Raw genomic sequence first — 20,282 nt, forward strand, 5'->3', positions numbered from 1 at the left:
CCATTGAACAGTGACCTCAAAAAGAACTCCGCATCGCTTGAAAGCTTTTCTTTTTTCAGTAATAAAAATGGTCCAACTTGTCAGAGAGAGAGAGAGAGATGCTGATGGAACAATAAACAACACACAGGGAGGTATCAAGATAAATAATGTTGATAGTCTATCATGATGTAACACATTAAACAATTAATAAAAATGTATACTATTTACACAAGGAAATGTTCTGAAATGTAGGGGGCAGTTTCTGATCTCTTGAAAAAGGCATAGACCCATGTCAGCGGTTTTATTAGTCAGTCAAACGTTAGATGTGAATGTTGGCCTTCTTTTGTGCCCTTGAGTTATTTGTGAATTCATCCTGAGTTCACTGAACCCATTTACAAATAATTTGGAAGGGCAATTTCTTTTGCCCAGGGTTATTCATGACCTGCCGACAGAGCATGTAAATGGCATCAACACTGAATGGGTGAAAAACAACAGAGGGTCCTGTGGCACCTTTAAGACTAACAGAAGTATTGGGAGCATAAGCTTTCGTGGGTAAGAACCTCACTTCTTCAGAGGCACTTCTTTCATCTGAAGAAGTGAGGTTCTTACCCATGAAAGCTTATGCTCCCAATACTTCTGTTAGTCTTAAAGGTGCCACAGGACCCTCTGTTACTTTTTACAGATTCAGACTAACACGGCTACCCCTCTGATACTTGACTGAATGGGTGAATACTTTTATGTATCTGAGTAGTCAGATGATGGCAAGAGGTTCTATATCTGAAGAAGTCACAGGTCTGATGGGTCTTTTGTCAGTGGCATTTCAGCATAATTCAAAGACCCCTGCTTGGGTAGCAGGATGTCTCTGTGACAACTAAGAAACAAGTGTTACATGCTGTTGTGATGCCATATCTCATATATGCAGAAGAAACATTTCCATTAAATACAGCTGAGGAGAGGAAACTAAACAGTTTTCGGTGTTAAAAGTTACAGTGTATTCTTCACTTCTATTTGTTTGATTTGTCACAAATGAGAAGATACTTAAAATAATCCCAGCAAGTTGCAGTCTGGTATCAGTTCAACTCCCAGAAGAAGTTATGCTTTTACTGAAGCTTTTTATATCTGGGGTCAAAGAAAATAGAGCATGAGGCTGACTAAGAATAGGATTGGAAAATGCAATTTTGTGGGATTTAAGAAACCTTAATCCTCCCATACTTACACTTGTGGAAGGAAAAAGACTTGCAAGGAACCATTTAAGATGGAAACCAATTCTATACGCTGCCATGGCTGCATTATATCCATGTTTATCTGCTGATGTGCTGTTTATTTATACAAAGCAAACAGATTCAAGAGGAGACACTGAGAAAGCCCTGCCTCAAACTAGCCTAGAGATTAAAGCACTTTCCTGAGAGATGGAAAACCAAACTCCAACTCTCTGCTTCACAACAGACAGAGGTGGGTCATGAATGAGTATCTCCCACGTGTCAGGTGATGAGCCCCTAACCAATGTGTTAAAAGTACTGCAAGTCAATGACGTTCCCTGTGCCTCTTTGTGAATTTAGCCTTTTTCCCTCCTTTGGCTCGGATTAAATTATTTGGTAAACTTGTTTCAAATTTACAAATGTATCAGGTCAATCAAAACAGCATTTTTCGGTGATTCAGATGTTTGTCTGAAAAATTTTGCCCAGATCTATACAATATAGCTTTTCCTTTGTCTCATCTCCATTCTTTCCTGCCATCTTACAGTCTATTTGCTCCTTTCTCATTAATTAACCTGTGTATCCATCTATTGGTGATGTTTAAGGATGGCTGGCCTATTCCCATGCTTTCAGCTCCACTGCCCTCTTGTGGAATTATACATTATGGCTATCGTCTTCAAAGGAGTCTAGGGAGATGAAATGATTTGCTATTTGGATGTCTAACTCCTTAGCCTACTTTAGAGAATCTGAGCCTAAATACATGCCTTTTTAATTGACTGTCCCTGAGATTGGAAACCTAAATCACTTGGGCTCTTTTCATAATCTAAGCTTCAGTACCCTCATTCTTATGAACCATACACGGTTGTTTGAGGGCTGACCCAACACAGTGTTCTCGGTAGCTTGTCACAGAGAGTGAACTTCAGGGATCTTGCTCCAGGGGGAACAAGACAGCATTTAAATAGCTGTCAAGAAATCAGCTCTTAGTCTTGGAGTCTGCTAAGGAAAGGGTCTTTGTACCACTCCCACTGATAACACTTGAAGGGTCTCACTGCTCCTCATAAAAAAAATATTTGATGTCCTAAATGCTGTTTCCCAGAGGCAGAGAGAGAGAGATTAGACAGACAAATAAGTAAGTTAGTAGATAGACTAAGAAAACAAATAGAGAAAATCACAGGTCAGAATGATCTCACCATCTTTATGATCTACATTAAAAGGCAGGTGAGTTGATTCATGTTTTTATTCATTGTAATCTTTTATTTTCCTTTTAATTTCAAAGGACCAAGTTCTACCCCTACCCCTTATCTAGGGGTGGGTCTCTCTGCAGAGTCCCTTTGATTTCTGCCTGAATGCAGCAGTTGGCTCACACAGAGTCAGGAGCAGCATAGGGGTCATGGCTGGCAATCCAGCCATCTCTCTCTCTCTCTCTCTCTCTCTGTGTTTCTCAAGGCAGCACTGAAAAACTGAGATCAGCTGGTGCAGGATAACAGTAGTTTCTACTTTTGGAGTCTGTGTGTTGGAGGGTGAGTAGATTGGGGCAGGGCATTCTCTAGAGAAGACACTTAGCTTTTGGTTTCACTGTGCACAGAGCCTTTGTTACCACTTAGGCAAGGTCCATCACTTTGCTCGAACATTTGTCTGATTAGCTGATAGTTGGGAAAAGATGTATTTTCTCTCTGGGATACATATGGTATAAACATTGATTTGCCATTGGACAGAACATTGGCTTCATTCCCATTTCCACTACAAATCAATGTCAATTCCATTAGGGCAGGAGAGATTCTCTCAGGTAGGAACAGCCTGATATTCAAATGTGCAGGATCCTGAGTCAAAAATCTCATTGGGTTGAGTTTAAGTGACTTAGGAACAAAACTCCCATTAACTTACAATCAGATCCCTCCTTTTAAAATCATGTTAGCGTTCCTAGAGAGTGTTCATTTATTTTGATCATTATTACTGTCCCTCAGTATTAAATAGGGGATTTTTTTTTAACAAATAGCTTTCACAATATACAAGATCTTTAAGCATCAAAAGGGAAAAGTTACTGTCTAAAATGTATCCCCATAAGTCACCAATAAATCCTTTGTGCACTGAGTCAGTAGGTTTGGGTAGTCAGGAGTTTTGTCAAACCCTCTGCACAATTCCTACATTTTAGATGATCAAATGCTTTCATTTTCTTTTGACTTTCCATAACATTCTCGCAGTGTCTGAGAGCTCTGTCTGCTGGAAGTCACTGACCATGATGTCTTGCACTCCTCACGTGTTCTTCAGCTGCTCATTCAGACCCTTAAGGATCACTAAGTATTCCAATAATCGCTGGGATCATCTGTGTTCTATTTTTCCATAAATAATTTACTGTGTGGATGTGTTCTTCATACTTTGATATCTTGTCTTTTTTGTTTCTTTTTTATGACACTATCTGCTAGTATGGTGATATATATTAATATTTGGCATCTTTTTCTGCACTGCTCAGTTTGTGAAAATTTCCAGATCAAATAAAATCTTAGCCTCTTCATTCTCTAGAGCGCTTCTGGTTTGGTGGTTGTAATAACACACAATGCGTTTAAATATGTACTTCCACAGAGACTCCAGTGCAGGAACTTGGTGGCCTCATGTGTGTGTTCTCTCCTAGCCAGTCTCTTCCTTTTCAGAACACATTGTGAATTTCAATTATTTTTTGTTGCTTGATCTTTCTTCCATGTAAATAACTCTTAAGGATTCCTCTTGTGCACTCATATTGAGGTTCTCTGTCTCTTTTCCAATATCCTTCTAGAAGCCATTACTTTATGCATCTTCTACCCCTAACAGGTTTGATCTCTCTCCACCACTGTCCATGCACTCATTTTTGTGTAAAACTTTGGAGATTTTCTGTGGGGATTTCATTTCTACTATCTTTCATGATTTCTTGGGCTGGAATGCACTCTCAGTCATTGCTTTTTATCACCACCAGATGATCTTTTTCTCTGTCTCACTTTTAATATGTTTTGATGTTGTCCTCTTGATTATCAACTTCTTCCTCCATGGATAGCAGATATTTTTCCTGTATCACACTGTTGGATGTCTTCTCTGTGTTTTTATTGCTATTCAATACTCATTGCATCACTAGCAGTTTTCTTGTTTGGATGTCAAATTTTTACTTATCCCCTTGATTGCACTTGATCTCCACGGCACTGTGCCATACTACTGTTTATCCTGTGTCATTGCTGTACCAAAATGGTTGCATGTGGGTCAACATGACTAATCTCCCTTTTCAAGCTTTCCGTCTCCATTTGCATAAATAACTCCTCTTTGCTATTAACCTCTCAATTGTCCAGTGAGTCTATGCTCAGTCATTTCTTTCTCGGTGTTGTCGTTTCTCTTCTTCAAGTTTTGGCGCATTCATGTCCTCCAGCCTCTCTCTTCTGGTTTTGCCAAAATCCAACCTTAGTGCAAACCAATAAGGGATCTAAGAGTCCTTTTCACTCTTTGGCTGAAAATTATCTCTGGTTTTCTTGAATTGTTTGGACAATTGCATTATATCAGCCTGGGGTTACCCACTTCCATGCACACAACTTGGCAGTGGAGGAGCCTGTCATAAAGCTAAGGTCTTCTGAGGCCCTCTTTATGGCATTTGTAATATTTATCGATTTGCCTGTGTTCTCTGTATTGGGTTGCCAGCCTATGCCCAAACAAGTATTTCTAGGTCTTAGAGGTTTATTATTATTATTTCTTATTATTGTTTAAATCCTAGATATTTTAATAGGGATAAATCCAATAATATACTATAGATATCAAATACTCTACAACAGTGGTTTTGAACTTGTGGTCCACAGACCCCTGGTGGTCCATAGACCATGTTTAAGATTTTCAAAGGATCTGCACCTACATTTTTAGGGGTCCGCAAATGAAAAAAGGTCAAAAACTACTGCTCTACAAAATGTAGTAGACAAAGAGGTACTTATAGAATTGGCCAGATCCCAGATTCAGTGGGTGTGAATCAGCCATAGCTTCACTGGAATGAAGGGGCCAGATACCCAACTGGAGTAAAAACAGCTATATCTCTGCTGAAGTTAGAGAGACAGATTAAAGAGTTAATAGGTCAGAAATAAACTGCAAACAAGCAAATTTCTGGTGGTTAGGGCTCTCACCCTGGATGCAGGAGATCCAGTATTCAGTCCACTTTCTCTAATGCTTCTTTCATTATTTAACCACAGTGGAACAGATTCAACAGGAGAGCCTAAGCGAGGCCCGCATCAGACTGTCCCTTAGTCCCAGCTGGACGGGGATTTTGTGAATACCTGTGGGACCCGATTTTGTGATTTAGTGGCTTAAAGTGGCAGTTAGGGATCTAAGTCCTGTTTTGAATCTGGCCCATTTTGTCATTGTAGAACAGACAAATTCCAGCCAGATTATGGCTGTTGGTTTTCTAAATCTTGTCTCTTTACAAAAAATAGATATATATATTGCATGATAGAATAGGGCTCTCTTTATATTCATCCTACTGAAGAGATGACCTGTAGATGACAGTTTAATTCACTTTTATGATCTGAGTTAATTTTATTTATTTATTTGTCTTATAGGTCCTAGTTTTGCTGAAAAAATATCAATGGAAAATCAAACCACAGTGACCAAATTTATCCTCCTGGGACTTTCCAGTGACCCACAGATGCAGATTTTCCTCTTCTCAGTGTTTTTAGTTATATACCTAATCACTCTGGGTGGTAACATAGTGATCATGGTGGTCATAAGAGCTGATTCTCACCTTCACACCCCTATGTACTTCTTCCTCTTCCATTTATCCTTTCTTGATATCTGCTATTCTTCGGTCACGGTGCCAAACACGCTAATGAACTTCCTAGCAGTGCACAAAACTATTTCTGTCAATGGCTGCATTACTCAAATGTTCTTCATCCTCCTCTCAGGTGGTGCTGAAGTTTTCATTCTCTCAGCCATGGCTTATGACCGCTATGCTGCCATCTGTGACCCATTGCGTTACATGGAGAGAATGAGCAAAGGGATCTGTGTTCTGTTGATGAGTGGGGCATGGACCACGGGCTTCTTTTATGCCCTTCTTAATACTGTTTTTACTTTGAAGTTGCATTTCTGTGGGTACAACGAAATCCATCATTTCAGCTGTGAACTCCCTCCTCTGTTACAACTGTCCTGTACTGAGACCCTCACCAATCAAGTGGTGCTTCTTACTTCTGCTGTGATATTTGCATCAACCTCCTTCCTCCTCACCCTGATCTCCTACATTCACATCATCTCCACCGTCATGAGGATATGCTCTGCGGAGGGCAGGCGTAAACCCTTCTCCACCTGCAGCTTCCACCTTATTGTTGTTGGCTTGATGTACCTGACAGGTTTTTTCCAGTACACAAAACCCAGCTCAGTCTATTCTGAAGTGCTCGATGAAATATTTTCCATTCAATACAGTGTCTTGAACCCCATGTTAAACCCCATCGTCTACAGCCTGAAAAACAAGGAGGTGAAAACAGCTCTAAGGAAAATGTTGGGAAAATTAAAGTTTCTCAAGTAATGTTGATGATCTTAAATAAATTAAATTACATATGTTTACATCAGAGAGCATAGAACTGTGGATAACTTGTGTTTGGGAAATTTTCAGCTCAGGTAACTGACGGACACGTTGGGACAAAACCTCAGTTGGCCTAAATGTGTGTGGCTCCATTGTAGTCAGCGGGCCAGATTCCCAGTTGTACAAGAGTCACTAGAGCACGGGGGACTGGATCTTGGGTCTCCTAAATCCAGAGTGAGTGCTCTGAGCACTGGGCTATAAAGTCATTCACATATTTCTTCCTTTCCTCTATCTCCATATCTCTTTAGTCTGGTCCACTGACTTCAGGGGATCTATGGCCAATGTATGCCAGCTGAGATTCTGACCAATTCTATAAAAAGAATCTCTTCATCTATTAATCTCTGTTCTTTTGTTTTTTTGACTAATTTCTTGAAACTCCATTTAATATCAGTTATCTTATTCTATCCTACTAAAATCTCAATTATTTTAAATAATAATTAATAAGGATAATATAATAAGCATTGGAGCCAATGGGTTTATTCCCCAGGGAGGGCTAGATCCACAAAGGAACTTAGCCTTCAACAGGAGAGTTAGAGAGAGACACACACGAGCGTATCCCGGTGGTTAGGGCATCCACATGGGTGGGGAGAGATCCCCTCTTTAAATCCTGTCTCTTTATCAGGCACTTGAAGCGGGGCCCTCCCACATCCCGCCCCAGCTTCATGTAAAAAAACCCTTAAGTGGGGTTAGAGGGTTCCTAGCTGAGAATGACAAGCAGATAGATTTGTCTTGCTCACGGGGATATGGGGACTGAACTCTTTGACAACGGCAGGGCTTAGAACACACCCCTCTCCTCAGCATCTCCCATTGACTAGGGAACCACCTATTATCATGTTAGAACATAAGAACAAATGAAAGACCATCCCAGGTCAGACTAAAGGTCCATCTAGCCCAGTATCATTTTTCTGCCAATGGCCAGTGACAGATTCTTCAAAGGGGATGAACAAAAAAGACAATTATCGAGTGATACATCCCCTGTCGTCCAGTCCCAGCTTCCTGCAGTCAGAGGTTTAGGGACACCCAGAACATGGGGTTGCCTCTCTGGCCTTCTGGACTAATAGCCATTGATGACCTATCCTCCATGAGCTTATTTAATTGCTTTTTAAAAAAAAACTGTCTCCAGCTCAATAAAAAGGGAACAAAGGATGTTGTTAAAATGAAAGCCTGATTTAATATTTTACATTTTAAATGCATTTTTACTTCTTGTCTTTAATAAAAGGTTATAAAAAGAGATTTTTAAAGGTATGTTTGCCAAGGTACTAAACAGACTGAGGTCTCTGCAAACCGAATTCTGAACCTTGTTTAAAACTGTTTAATGTGGGACAGTGACTGGGTTATGTGGCTTAATCCCTGAAACATGATGTTTAATATCCCTTCAAAATATGTTGCCATAATTAATTATAATAACCCTGAATATTTGTCTTATCTAAACCTTATCTGAATATTGCTACAATTTTGGTCTTCAAAGTCGCTCTGTGGCAAGAAGTTCCACTGTCCTATTGTGTGTCTTCTTCATGACATCAGCACATGCATGGAACACCCACCCAACAGTGGTTCACTAAACCATCAACCTCACCTTATGAAAATCCTACAGGAAGAAAGAGAGGAGGTCTCCACTGAATGGGCTTATTCATTTCCCTATTATGTTTTTGTGAATCTCTTCTTCTCTATAGATGTGATACTGCATGCAGTTGAATGTTTAGTCTCAATGGACATACCCCTACAGCCTGTCTGCATTCAGAACTCCAACTGAAACTTACAAGACTTCCACTTATAGACCACCTGCAGGACTGAATCTAATCAACATTATGCATGATCCCCATCCTGCAGACAGATTCACACTGGTGCTAGGAGTCCATACTCTCACTTAATTTCAATAAAATTATTCATGTGTACAACATATTCACAGGAGTAAAGTTCTTGCTGGATTGGGCATTATATGCCTATTTATATGAGCATTTGTATTTTCACTAATCCTTCCAAATTGAAAAGTGAGATCTGCAAGATATCAATAACACCTGCACTTTCAGAGGGCTCTGAATTCTAGGCACTGAGGAACAGACAGGAGCAGATCTTGAATACAATGAAAATGAAAATGTAAAGATGGATACTTGGAGTTCCATGGATAGACATGTTTGGAATGAATGAAGTAGGGGAAATGTTAAATTGGTATCAGTTATAGAAAAGCTTCGGGAATCGTGGCATAGATGGTTTGTCCATGTGAAAAGAAAATCAGAAGAATGAGTGAATGAGTTTCTCCCACATACGAATACCGCAATCAATAGACACAAGGTGTTAATGTGAGTGCTAGGGTTCCATATGCCGGGCTGTCAATGTAGACTTTCTTTTTCCCCTTGCATGAAAATATTTGGTGAATAGGTGTCAAATTTGCAAATAATATGTGGTCAACCAAAACTGTTAATTTTTTCACAAAAAAAAATATTCTGACAAATTTTGTCCAGCTCTGCACAATATAGCTGCTGCTTATTCTCATCATCTATTTTTTCCTGACACCTCATGTAATCTATTTGTTCCATTTTCATTATGCCTAGCATCTTTAAAGGAGCGTATGGGAGATTCAATGGTTTGCTCTTTGGGTGTCTAGCTCCTAGGACACTTTGAAAATCTGAGCCTGTGTCATAAACATACAGCTAAGGGTAGCAGAAAATCCCTCTTTACCCTGTAAGGGATTAATTCCTCTTTTACCTGTAAAAGGTTAAGAAGCTCAGGTAACATAGCTGACACTTGACAAAAGGACCAATAATGGGACAAGATACTTTCAAATTGGGCGGGGGGGAAGGAAGGCTTTGTCTGTCTGTTCTGTTTGCTTGCCGGAGACATATCAAGAAAGCAAGCAATCCAACTCCATTAGTATTAGTAAGTAGTAGCGAAGGAATGCGTTAGCTTACTTTTATTTTGGCTTGTGATTTCCTTTGTAGAAGGAGGGAGGTTTATCCCTGGTTTTGAAACTTTAAGGTTTTGCCTAGAGGGGAGATCCTCTATGTTCTTGAGTCTTTTGTTACTCTGTAAAGTGCTTACCATCCCGATTTTATATGGGTAATTCCTTTACCTTTTCTTTAATTAAAATTCTTCTTTTAAGAACCTGATAGATTTTTCATTGTTTTAAGATCCAAGGGTTTGGATCTGTGTTCACCTGTACCAATTGGTGAGAATATATTCTCAAGCCTCCCCAGGAAAGGGGATGTAGGGTTTGGGGGATTATTGTCAAGCCTGCCCAGAAAAAGGGGTGTAGAGACTTGGGGGGATATTTGTGGAAGGTAGGGCTCCAAATGGCCCTCCCTAAAATGTTTGTTTAAATCACTGGGTGGTGGCAGCATTACTTAATTCAAGGTATAAGAAAGGTATAAGACAAACATAGATTGGACATTGGCGAGAATATTGACTTAATTCCTATTTCTATTTAAAAAATGATGTAATAAAAGCCACTCACTTCCATGAGGGCAGAATAGATTCTCTTCTGTATGTGCAGCCTGACATTCAGATGTGCAAAGCAATGAATCAAAGTACCATTGAGTCAGATTTTCAAAAGAGTTTTAGTGCAACTTTTGGTCCTAAGTTACTTATTTTCTATCAAGCCCCTCTTTCCAAAATTATGTCACTGTGACTAGAAAATGTTTGTCGGCACATTCCTTTCTTCTCCTTCTTCTTCTTCTTCTTGAAAATTCCTCAATGAATCCAATAAGATACCACAGATAATAAATAGAATTTTCAACAAAACAGTCTAAAACAATAGACAGAAAATAATAGACAAAGAGATAATTGACCAGATCCCCTGCTGGTGTAAATCTGTTGTGACTCCAGGAAGTCACTGGGCCATCTTAGAGACACGAGGCCAGAGAGAGGGAGTGACATAGACACAGAGAGAGAGAGAAAAAGTGAGTAACTTTATAGCCTCATGGCTAGAGCACTCACCGTGGATGCAGGAGACCCAGTATGCAGGACATCTACTGCAATATCTCTCTAACTCAGCTTAAAGAGGAGAGACTGAGGGAGCTCCACAACAGCCTGTTCCATAATCCCAGCTGAGCAGGGTATTTGTGAATCCCAGTGGGGCGTGAGTCTGGGTTTTAGGTATCTAAAGTGGCAGTTAGGTGCCTAAGTCCTTTTCTGTATCCAGCCCATTTTGTCTATTTAAAATACATAAATTCCATCCAGCTTCTCTCTCTCTCTCTAAATTTAATCTATTAAAAGCACACATTTACAGGATGGAATAGGGCTTTCTTCAATAGGGCTGATCAGATGAACTCCACATGCTGTTTCAATTTATTTTTATTATAAATGTTAATTTCATTTCTTTTTTCTTGTCTTCCAGGTCACAGTTCTCCTGTACAAATACCAATGAAAAATCAAACCACAGTGACTGAATTTATCCTCCTGGGATTTTCCAGTGACCCACAGATGCAGATTTTCCTCTTCCTTGTTTTTTTAGTTATTTACCTAATCACCCTTTCAGTGAACATGGTGTACATGCTGGTGATAAGGGCTGATTCTCACATTCACAGTCCCATGAACTTCTTCCTCTTCCATTTATCCTTTGTTGATATCTGCTATTCTTCGGTCATGGTGCCTAATATGCTGATGAACTTCCTAGCAGAGCACAAAATTATTTCTATGAAGGGCTGCATTGCCCAGATCTTCTTCTTTATCCTCTAAGCTGGTACTGAAGCTTTCATTCTCTCAGCTATGGCTTATGACCGCTACTCTGCCATCTATCAGAGGGGTAGCCGTGTTAGTCTGAATCTGTAAAAAGCAACAGAGGGTCCTGTGGCACCTTTGAGACTAACAGAAGTACTGGGAGGATAAGCTTTCGTGGGTAAGAACCTCACTTCTTCAGATGCAAGACTCTGCGCCATCTGTGACCCATTGCATTACGTGGAGCTTCCTCCTCTGTTACAACTGTCCTGAACTGAGACTCTCACAAATCAAGTGCTGCTTCTTACTTATGCTGTGATATTTGGGTTGAGCTCCATCCTCCTCACCCTGGTCTCCTACATTCACATCATCTCCACCATCCAGAGGATACACTCTGTGGATGGCAGGCGTAAAGCCTTCTCCACCTGTAGCTCCCAATTTATTGTGATTGTGTACCGGACAAAACCTGTCAGGAAGAATAAGCCAAAGCCCAGCTCAGTCTCTATGATTCTGGATGAAATGTTCTCCATCCAGTAGAGCATTTTGACCCCCATGTTAAATCCCATCATCTACAGCCTGAAAAACAAGGAGGTGAAAACAGCTGTAGGGAAAATGTTGGAGGAAATTCAACCCTCTCAAGTAGTGTCAGTGTTCTTAAATCTCTTCTCATCAGGCCATTGAACCGGGGTCTACTTCTCTTGGGTGACTACCACAACCACTGAGCTAAAACTAAGGAGGGACTTCTTCCTCCTAATTCCTTCTCAGTCTTCTCTGTCCCACCACACTCCGGCTTATTGAAAAATACACCTTAGTTGGGGTTAGAGGGTTCCCAGATGGGAATCCCAAGCAGAAAAAGTGTTTCCGTCCTGGGGATTAAGGTAATGCACACCTTGAAAAATTGGGGTCGTTAGGGCACACCTATCTCCTCAGCATCTCCCATTGGCTAATTTAGGATGTGACCCACCAATCAAGATGGCTTTTTCAAATCCCATTCATAGGCACCTATCTCTCCTCTTCCATTGTGGAGGGAGCCAGGGTGACAAATTCTGGCTTTGTGGATCTCTATGAGTTTTCCAGGCACTTCAAAGTTAATCACTGCAATGCTCAGCATCACAACACCTATGTCCCTTTGTGAACCTACCCAATGGTGTAAATTGACATGGTGCCATTAAGTCAATGTAGGTACATGAATTTACATCACATGAGGCTGTGACCATAGTTTTCGTATTCTAAAGTGATTTTGTTTTCCTCAAATTTCACTCACTGTCGAGCTGGAAAGCCCTGTGTATCGCTGAATGTCCACTGACATCACAAACATAGTGGGAAGTGGTGCTGCTGGTCTGCACCCAAGTGCAATTCACCTTTAGATGCATAACCCCAGCTGGTGAAAAGCAGTGTAGCTCCACTGAAATAAACAGGGCTACTCTGATACCTGCCAACTGAGGATCTCAGATATGACTTTGAATTCAGCCGTTGCCAATGTTTGACTTCTAGACATACGGTCTGGCATAAATGAAGAGTCAACCAATAGGTTGAGTTATTCAAAAGAGTTTAGGGGAGTCAGGTGCCCAACTCCTATTGGATAGGAATAATTTAGTCCCAGCCTCCTGCCCAAGGTCAGCCAGAAAGTCTGTGGAGAGCAAGACATGGAAGCCTGATCTCTTCCTTCCCTGTCCAGTGTGTTCAGCCAAGATTCCATACATGTGCCGACTTCCATCACTCTTCCCATCCCATCCTAGTATTGATGGCATGCACTTTTTGTCCCATTTAAGAAAGACACCACCCTCTGCTCCATTTTCACAGGGAGAATTTCTTCTTTCAGATTCTTCACACAAAATAAATATAACTTGTTGAACAATGGAACTATTTTCATGGAGAAAACTATGTCCGTCTTTGTTATCCAAATTCAAAACTTTTGCAACCTGCTTACTAAATAAATAATAGCTCTATTTAGCTACTCATTTTTTTTTCAGGGTGTCCTGCTTACTGTGCATCACTCTGTTGTACTGTCAATTCTTCATGGCAGCAATCATGGGCACTTTTAAGTTTGTTAGTTCTGGTGAACATTTTTACCATCATTGTTTTTTCCAATTTCAAAGTGTGGTTACATCATGATAGATTTTTTTTTTTGCTGGAAAATCTGAATTTTGAAGTAAAATATTTGATTTTTGCATGGGGAAAATCTAAACAAAAATTTTATTTCAATTTGACCCCTCAAAATTAAATCATAGATTTTCTTTCAAAATGTCAAGCTGAAAAAAAATTGAGTTGACATTTCGATTTAAAATGACAAAAATACTCATCTGAATGTAATTTAGATCAAAATATTGATTGAGAATGAAATTGACACTTCAAAAGGATGGTTTGTTTCAATCACAATGGACAAAATGAAATGTTTAGATATTTCTGCATTCAAATATTTTATGATTTTTCCTTTCACAAAAATGTTGACATTTCAACTTTCTGACCTATTTTGGGTTTAAAACAAATGTTGAAATATGGAATTTACTAAGTGATGAAAATTTCTTTTTCTGACCATCTCTAACATTTGTACAGAACCAAACATGACAAGGTATTAATCTCACCTAATTGTAATATAAAATAAAGAACCTGGAAATACCACTTCTTCTTTTATTATTATGTATTTGTTATATTTAGGTCCTTTGGGTCAAGGATTTCCTTGAATTTTATCTTCAGCACAAAGACTAGAAGTTGGTTGGTGTTTAATAGATGCTTGATAGTAAAAATCTTCTGTAATTTGAGGAAAATAAATGGGCAGATGTATTGCAGATGTTTATATATTAATGCACATAAAGTATTTTGAGATCTCTGGGACAAGGATGCTACTGAAGAACACGGCTCTCTTCTTGTCATGTCATTGTCTGTGTCACAGAGCCATAAAAATAGCCATGCTGAGATGGACCTGCTATCTAAATCTGCTATCCCATTTCTGACAGGGACCAGGAACAGATGTTCAGAGGAAGATTCAAGAAGCTCACAATAGACATGATATTTAGTATCCCTTCCAGTAATGTTATCATAATTAATCATAATAACTCTGGATATTTTTATTACCCAATCTCTTTTTGAATCTTGCTACATTTATGGTCTCAGCGTATCCCTGTGGCAAGGAGTTCCACAGTCTAACCATGTGTCTCCTTCATATCATCTGCACATGCATGGAAAACCATCGCAACATTGCTGCACCAAATCACCCCCATCATCTTATGCAGATTCTATAGAAAGAAAGAAAGAAAGAAAGAAAGAAAGAAAGAAAGAAAGAAAGAAAGAAAGAAAGAAAGAAAGAAAGAAAGAAAGAAAGAAAGAAAGAAAGAAAGGATGACCTGCCTGAATGGGCTTTTTCCATTCAGCTATTCTGGTTTTTGTGCATTTCTTCTTCTCTAAAGACATGATACTGCATGCACTTGAGTGTTTAGACTAAATGGACAGATCCCCATAGCCTTTCTGCATGTAGATATCCAGCTGAGGATAGCAGGACTTTCACTTTTAGACCACCTGCAGGCTTCAGCCCAAACAACACTATGTATGACCCCAATCCTGCAGACAGATTCACAGTGATGGCAGTGGTCCATACTCACACTTAATTTCAATTACTCATTTGTTCTACCTGTTCACTGGAGTGAGCCTTTTGCAAGACTGGGCACTATGTGAATATTGATATGAACATTTGAGGTTTCACGAAGCCTATTGAAGTGAAGAGTGAGATCTACAAGTAGGTAATTAGGGCTGCATTTTGGTAGGGCTCTGAATGCTGGGTACTGAGCAAGAGACAGGAGCAGATCTTGAAGACAGTGGAAAGAAAACCATTAAGATGGGTGCTCGGAGTTATAAAGATAGAAAAGGTTTGGAATGAACAAAGTAGGGGAAGTGTGAGGGTGGTACCAGTTATAGAAATGCTGAGGGATTCAAGGCTTAGAGGGTTTGGCCATGTGAAAAGAAGATCGGATAACAGGGGGTTAAATTTAGAAGGGGATGGTAAGAGAAGGGTAGGTGGATGGATGTCACAGTAAAGGATTTGATTACCTGAAGAGTTTCCGAGGAATAGCATTCAAGACAGACTGGAATGGATTAGAAGGACACAAAAAGCCAATCCCATATAGATGGGAGTAAGGCTAGAAGAAGAATTGAGTCCAGTACGTGCAGTAAAAGGTTGAGACACTATATTTCAAGATTGTCACTGTGACAGATATGAAATTGTCATTTAAAATCCTGCAGAAACCTTAATGAATTAAGTTAAACCTTATTGAATTAAGGTAAATATATTTGAAGTTGGTTGTATTAAAATGCAAATATTTATGTACTATTACAGTATTTTATGGAGCTCATTTAGGAGGAAGTTCTGATTAGTGCAATCTCTGGGAGACATTAGGAACGTCAAAGGACATTTGGGGACAAGACATGTGAAGTGGATTTTCAAGGAAATTCTAGGGGAGGGAGGAAGGGAATGTGACTGACTCCTCTGGAATCCCTCATTTTGAACCCGCACTTTGAGCAGAGACCTATTGTCTGGCTGATTACATTTTCAAGGTCTCTTCAAAGAGCCAAAGTGGATAAATAAGTCACTCACAGAGTCAGGAGTTGTTCTTGTCCTGAGCTGAGGATGTGATTTACTTGAAACATCAGGAAAAATCCTGGGAGGGGATTGAAGGAGAGCTTCTACCAGAGCCCAGGCTGTAGTTGGGGTGATCACTGGTACGCTTATTAGCATGTGTGTAGATTCTTTTATTATTTTTAATATGTTTTCTCTGTAGTAAGAAATAATGAATAAAAACATGCTTGCTTAGAAAGAGCTGTGTGGTAACTTAAAAACATAGCAATTATCCTCTTTAGCGTCTGTAAGGAGAGAAGTGAAGCTGGTCTGTTAGGCAGGATATCTTTTGCTGGAAATAACAAATTGAAGACTGGGAACTGGTCATCCTCAAAATACCCACCCCAGCTGGGAGAGACATGTGGGTCTCCTCTTAAGATAGGCAACGGCTGGGAAGTGGGAACCCTGAGAGTGGGTGCTCTGGCTGGACCATAGAGGAAGAATACAAGTGCAGTTGGTCTGAACTGTGACAGTCATTTTACAATGTGCCCCATGTAAGGAGCAAACCGCATTCAGCAGACCCTGAGAGTCACTATCCAGTTGCTGGTTCCCAGCCCCATGATCCTTTTCCTAGGGAAAACAATGTCCTCCCAATGCAGGTTTAGCTCCCTTGAGGTGCTGGCTGACTTCATGTCCACAAGATATGGAGTATCTGTCTCATAGAGGATGCCCTACCCATTGCACAATGACCTGAAGAAAAATTCTGCGTAGTTCGAAAGGTTGCCTCTTTCACCAACAGAAGTGGCTCAGTAAAAGATATTAGCTCACCTATCTTGTCACTCAGATAGATAGGTTAGGTATATGCTGATGGAGGGATGGATGCCACACAGAGAGGAACAAAGAGAAATAATGCTGATAGTGTACTGTGACATAACATATTATACAATCCAAAATTATGTATAGCAATCATATGAGGAAATGTTCAGAAATGTACGGGGCAGTTTCTGATCTCTTAAAAAAGGCATAGACACATGCTGTTCATTAGTCAGTCAAATGTTAGCAGTGAATGTTGGCCTTGAGTTATTTGTGAAGTCCTCCTGATTTCTCTGAATGCTTTGACAAATAATTTGGATGGGCAATTTCTTTTGCCATGGGGTTACTCATAACCTGCTTATGGTTCATATAGATGGCAACCACATTGAATGGGTGAATAGGTTTTTGTACCTGGGTAGTTGTTTGACAGCATGAGTTTCTATATCTGAAGAAGTCACACATCTGATGGGTCTTGTGCCAATGACATTTCGGCACCTTCAAAAGCCTCTGTTTGGGAGGCAGAATGTCGATGTGAAAACTAAGAGACAAGTATTCAATATGGTAGTGATGGCAACCCTGTTAAATGGAGCAGAAACATATTCATGAGAAACAGGTGAGAAGAGGAAATTAAACAGTTTTCAGTGTCAAAAGTTATGCCATATCCTTGACATCCATAGATTTGATTTTGTCACAAACAGGGAGATACTTAAATGATCCCAGCAAGTTGCAGTCTTGAGAAGAAGACGACTGCAATGGTGGGGGTATGCACAATGTTCAGAAGACTGTATCCTTTTACAGAAGGTTTATAGAGCTGAGGTAGAAGGAAGTAGAGCACGAGTGCAACCATGAATGAGATTGAAAGATGCAATTTTGTGGGATTTCAGAAACCTAAATCATTCCATCCTGACTCTTGTGAAATGAAGAAGACTTGCAAAGGACCATTCAAGATGGAAACCCATTCTACGTGCCACCATGGCTGCGTTAGAGCCAGGTGTTTCTGCTGCTCTTGTTTTGCTTTTTAAATTCAGCAGCACAACAACTTAAGAGAGACTGAGAAAGCCCTGCCCCAAAATACCTTATAGATCAAGTTGTTAGTGCTGTGGAGAGTTGTTAAGGCTGCTCAGTGCTGCTGTTCTTGGATCTCCGGTGTCAGCTGCACGAGCAGGGAATGCAGCTTACCGATTCAGCAGAACTCTATGTTATTCATAAAGAACAACCACAGGCTTGTTTTTGTAGCGAAGGCCCTCAGCCAGGTTTATTGTCAGCAAAGCACGGTACAAGTGCGCTGTCCAAGGTGTCACAGGGACACTAACACATGTATTTCTGTGACAAGATAGAACACCAGGGTCTGTCCCCTCGGCCGATACAAAGATGCCATTCATAGGACTTCTCCTTTTATACATTGATACAAACAAGTGCCGTATTACACTCCGGATGTTGTTACTTACCACCCTTATACTCGTACCTGCTAGTTAGAACAAAACATCCTCACCCGTTATTCTGTCATCCCCTCCTTATGTTTATGAAGGGTAAGTGTGTTCTTGTACCATCTCTTAGGAATGTGTTTACATTGTTACTCGAGAGAGCTGTGTGTTATGTACCATCCTCTCTGGTCAGGAATGGGCTTACCTGGTGCATTGCTATTCTGTCAAAGACAGGCCTACTCTGATTCCAAGCGTTTGGTTAATACGGTTACTTAGGCTTAGGTTTCCAGCAAGGCCTATGGCACAGAGATTAAAGCACTTTCCTGAGAGATAGGAGACCTAACTTCAAATCTCTTCTCTACATCAGACAGAGAAGGAATTGCATGAGGATCTCCCATGACCCAGGTGAGTTCCCTAACCACTAGGTTAAAGGTACTGGGGAGGCACTAAGGTGCCCTGTGTTGCTTTGTGAATTTAGTTGGTTTTTTTGTTTGTTTGTTTGGCCCTGGATGAAACAATTTGGCTTTTATTTTTCTAATTCACAAATAGTATAGGGTCAAGCAAACTGCATTTTTCAGTGAATAAACGACTTGTTTGAAAAATTTTACCCAGTTGTATTCAGAAAAGCTCCTTCTTTGTCTCATCTCCTGTTCTTTCCTGCCATCTTATACAGTCTATTTGATCCTTTCTGATCCCTTAACCTGTTTATCCAGGTATTGGTGATTTTTTTAAGGATGTCTGGTCATTCCCCATTCTTTCTCCTCTGCTGCACTCTTGTGGTAATTATACATTAAGACTAAGACCTTCAAAGGAGTCTTAGGGAGAGGAAATGTGCTGCTGTTTGCACATCTAAGTCCTTCAGCTACTTTGAGAATCTGAGCCTAAATACATGCTTTTTTAATTGACTGTCACTGAGATTGGGTACCTAAATCACTTGGATCCTATGATAACCCAATCCTCAATGTTCTCATTCTTGGGTACCATATACCATTGCTTAAGGGCTGACCCAGCACAATGTCACTGGGAGCTTGTTACAGAGAGTGAACTCCAGGGATTGTCCCAGGGGGAAGAAGACAGCATTTAAACAACTCTCAAGAATCAGCACCTAGTCTTGGAGTCAGCTAAGGAAAAGCTCTTTGCTTCACTCCCACTGTTTACCCAGAGCAGTGAAACCCCTCAAGGTGTGTAGGGTTAAGAATATTGGATCTCCTTGGATGCTGTATTCCAGAGACAGACAGATTAGATAGACAAAGCAATAAGGAGGTAGATAGACGAAGAAAAGAGAAAATCACAGGTCAGAATGATCTCACCATATTTATGATCTGCACTTAAAAGGCAAGTGAGTTGATTCATATTTTTAATCCTTTTTATTTTTTGTTTCCTTTTCATTTCAAAAGGCCAGATTCTGCCCCTCTTATCTAGGGGTGGGTCTCTGCATAGTCCCATTGACGTCTTCCTGGCTGCAGCAGTCTGCTCACACAGACTTAGCTACAGCACAGGGGCCATGGCTGGCAAAAATGATTTTCTTCAATCGCCCAGCTCTCTCTTTCTCTCTCTTTCTATCAGCAGCACTAAGATAGCTGAGACCAGTTGGTGCAGTAGTTTGTATTGATTGTGTGTGTATGTGTGTGTGTGGGGGGGCATTCTCTGGGAAATGCACTTGGAATTGAATTTTCCTGTGCACAGAATCTGCCTATGTTGGCATTCAGATTCAATTAAAGGTCCATCTCTTTTCTTAGGCATTTGTCTCATCAGCTGATAATGGAGGAAAACTTTAATTTCTATTTAGGGTCGTATGGGGACAAACATAATTTTGACATTGGACAGAACATTGATTTCATTCCCTTTTCCATTAATAACTGAGGTCCAATTAACCTTTCACTTCCAGGAGAGCAAGATAAGTTCTCTACTGTATATACAGGCTGATATTCAGATGTGCAGAAAGCTGAGTCAAAAATCCCACTGAGTTGGAGTTTAAGTGACTTAGGAGGAAAAGTCCAATTAATTTTCTATCAGGCCCCTCTTTTCAAAATTATGTCACTGTGTCGAGATAATGTTTTCTGGTCACATTCATTTCTTCTTGATACAGTGTCGCA

General features: G+C 40.2%; 1 protein-coding gene across 1 annotated transcript; it reads left to right on the forward strand.

Moving 5' to 3' along the window:
- Positions 1-5,757: 5,757 nt before the first annotated feature.
- LOC117887757 (olfactory receptor 5V1-like) lies at positions 5,758-6,690 on the forward strand. Its single transcript, XM_034790480.1, has one exon. The coding sequence runs from the start codon at positions 5,758-5,760 to the stop codon at positions 6,688-6,690; it is 933 nt and encodes a 310-aa protein (XP_034646371.1).
- Positions 6,691-20,282: the final 13,592 nt, after the last annotated feature.

The sequence above is a fragment of the Trachemys scripta genome, chromosome 14, assembly GCF_013100865.1.
Source record: "Trachemys scripta elegans isolate TJP31775 chromosome 14, CAS_Tse_1.0, whole genome shotgun sequence".
Classification (NCBI taxonomy): Eukaryota; Metazoa; Chordata; order Testudines; family Emydidae; genus Trachemys; species Trachemys scripta.

Excerpts from the sequence above, each read along its gene's own strand:
- LOC117887757 (XM_034790480.1), top strand. The coding sequence starts at position 5,758 with ATGGAAAATCAAACCACAGTGACCAAATTTATCCTCCTGGGACTTTCC.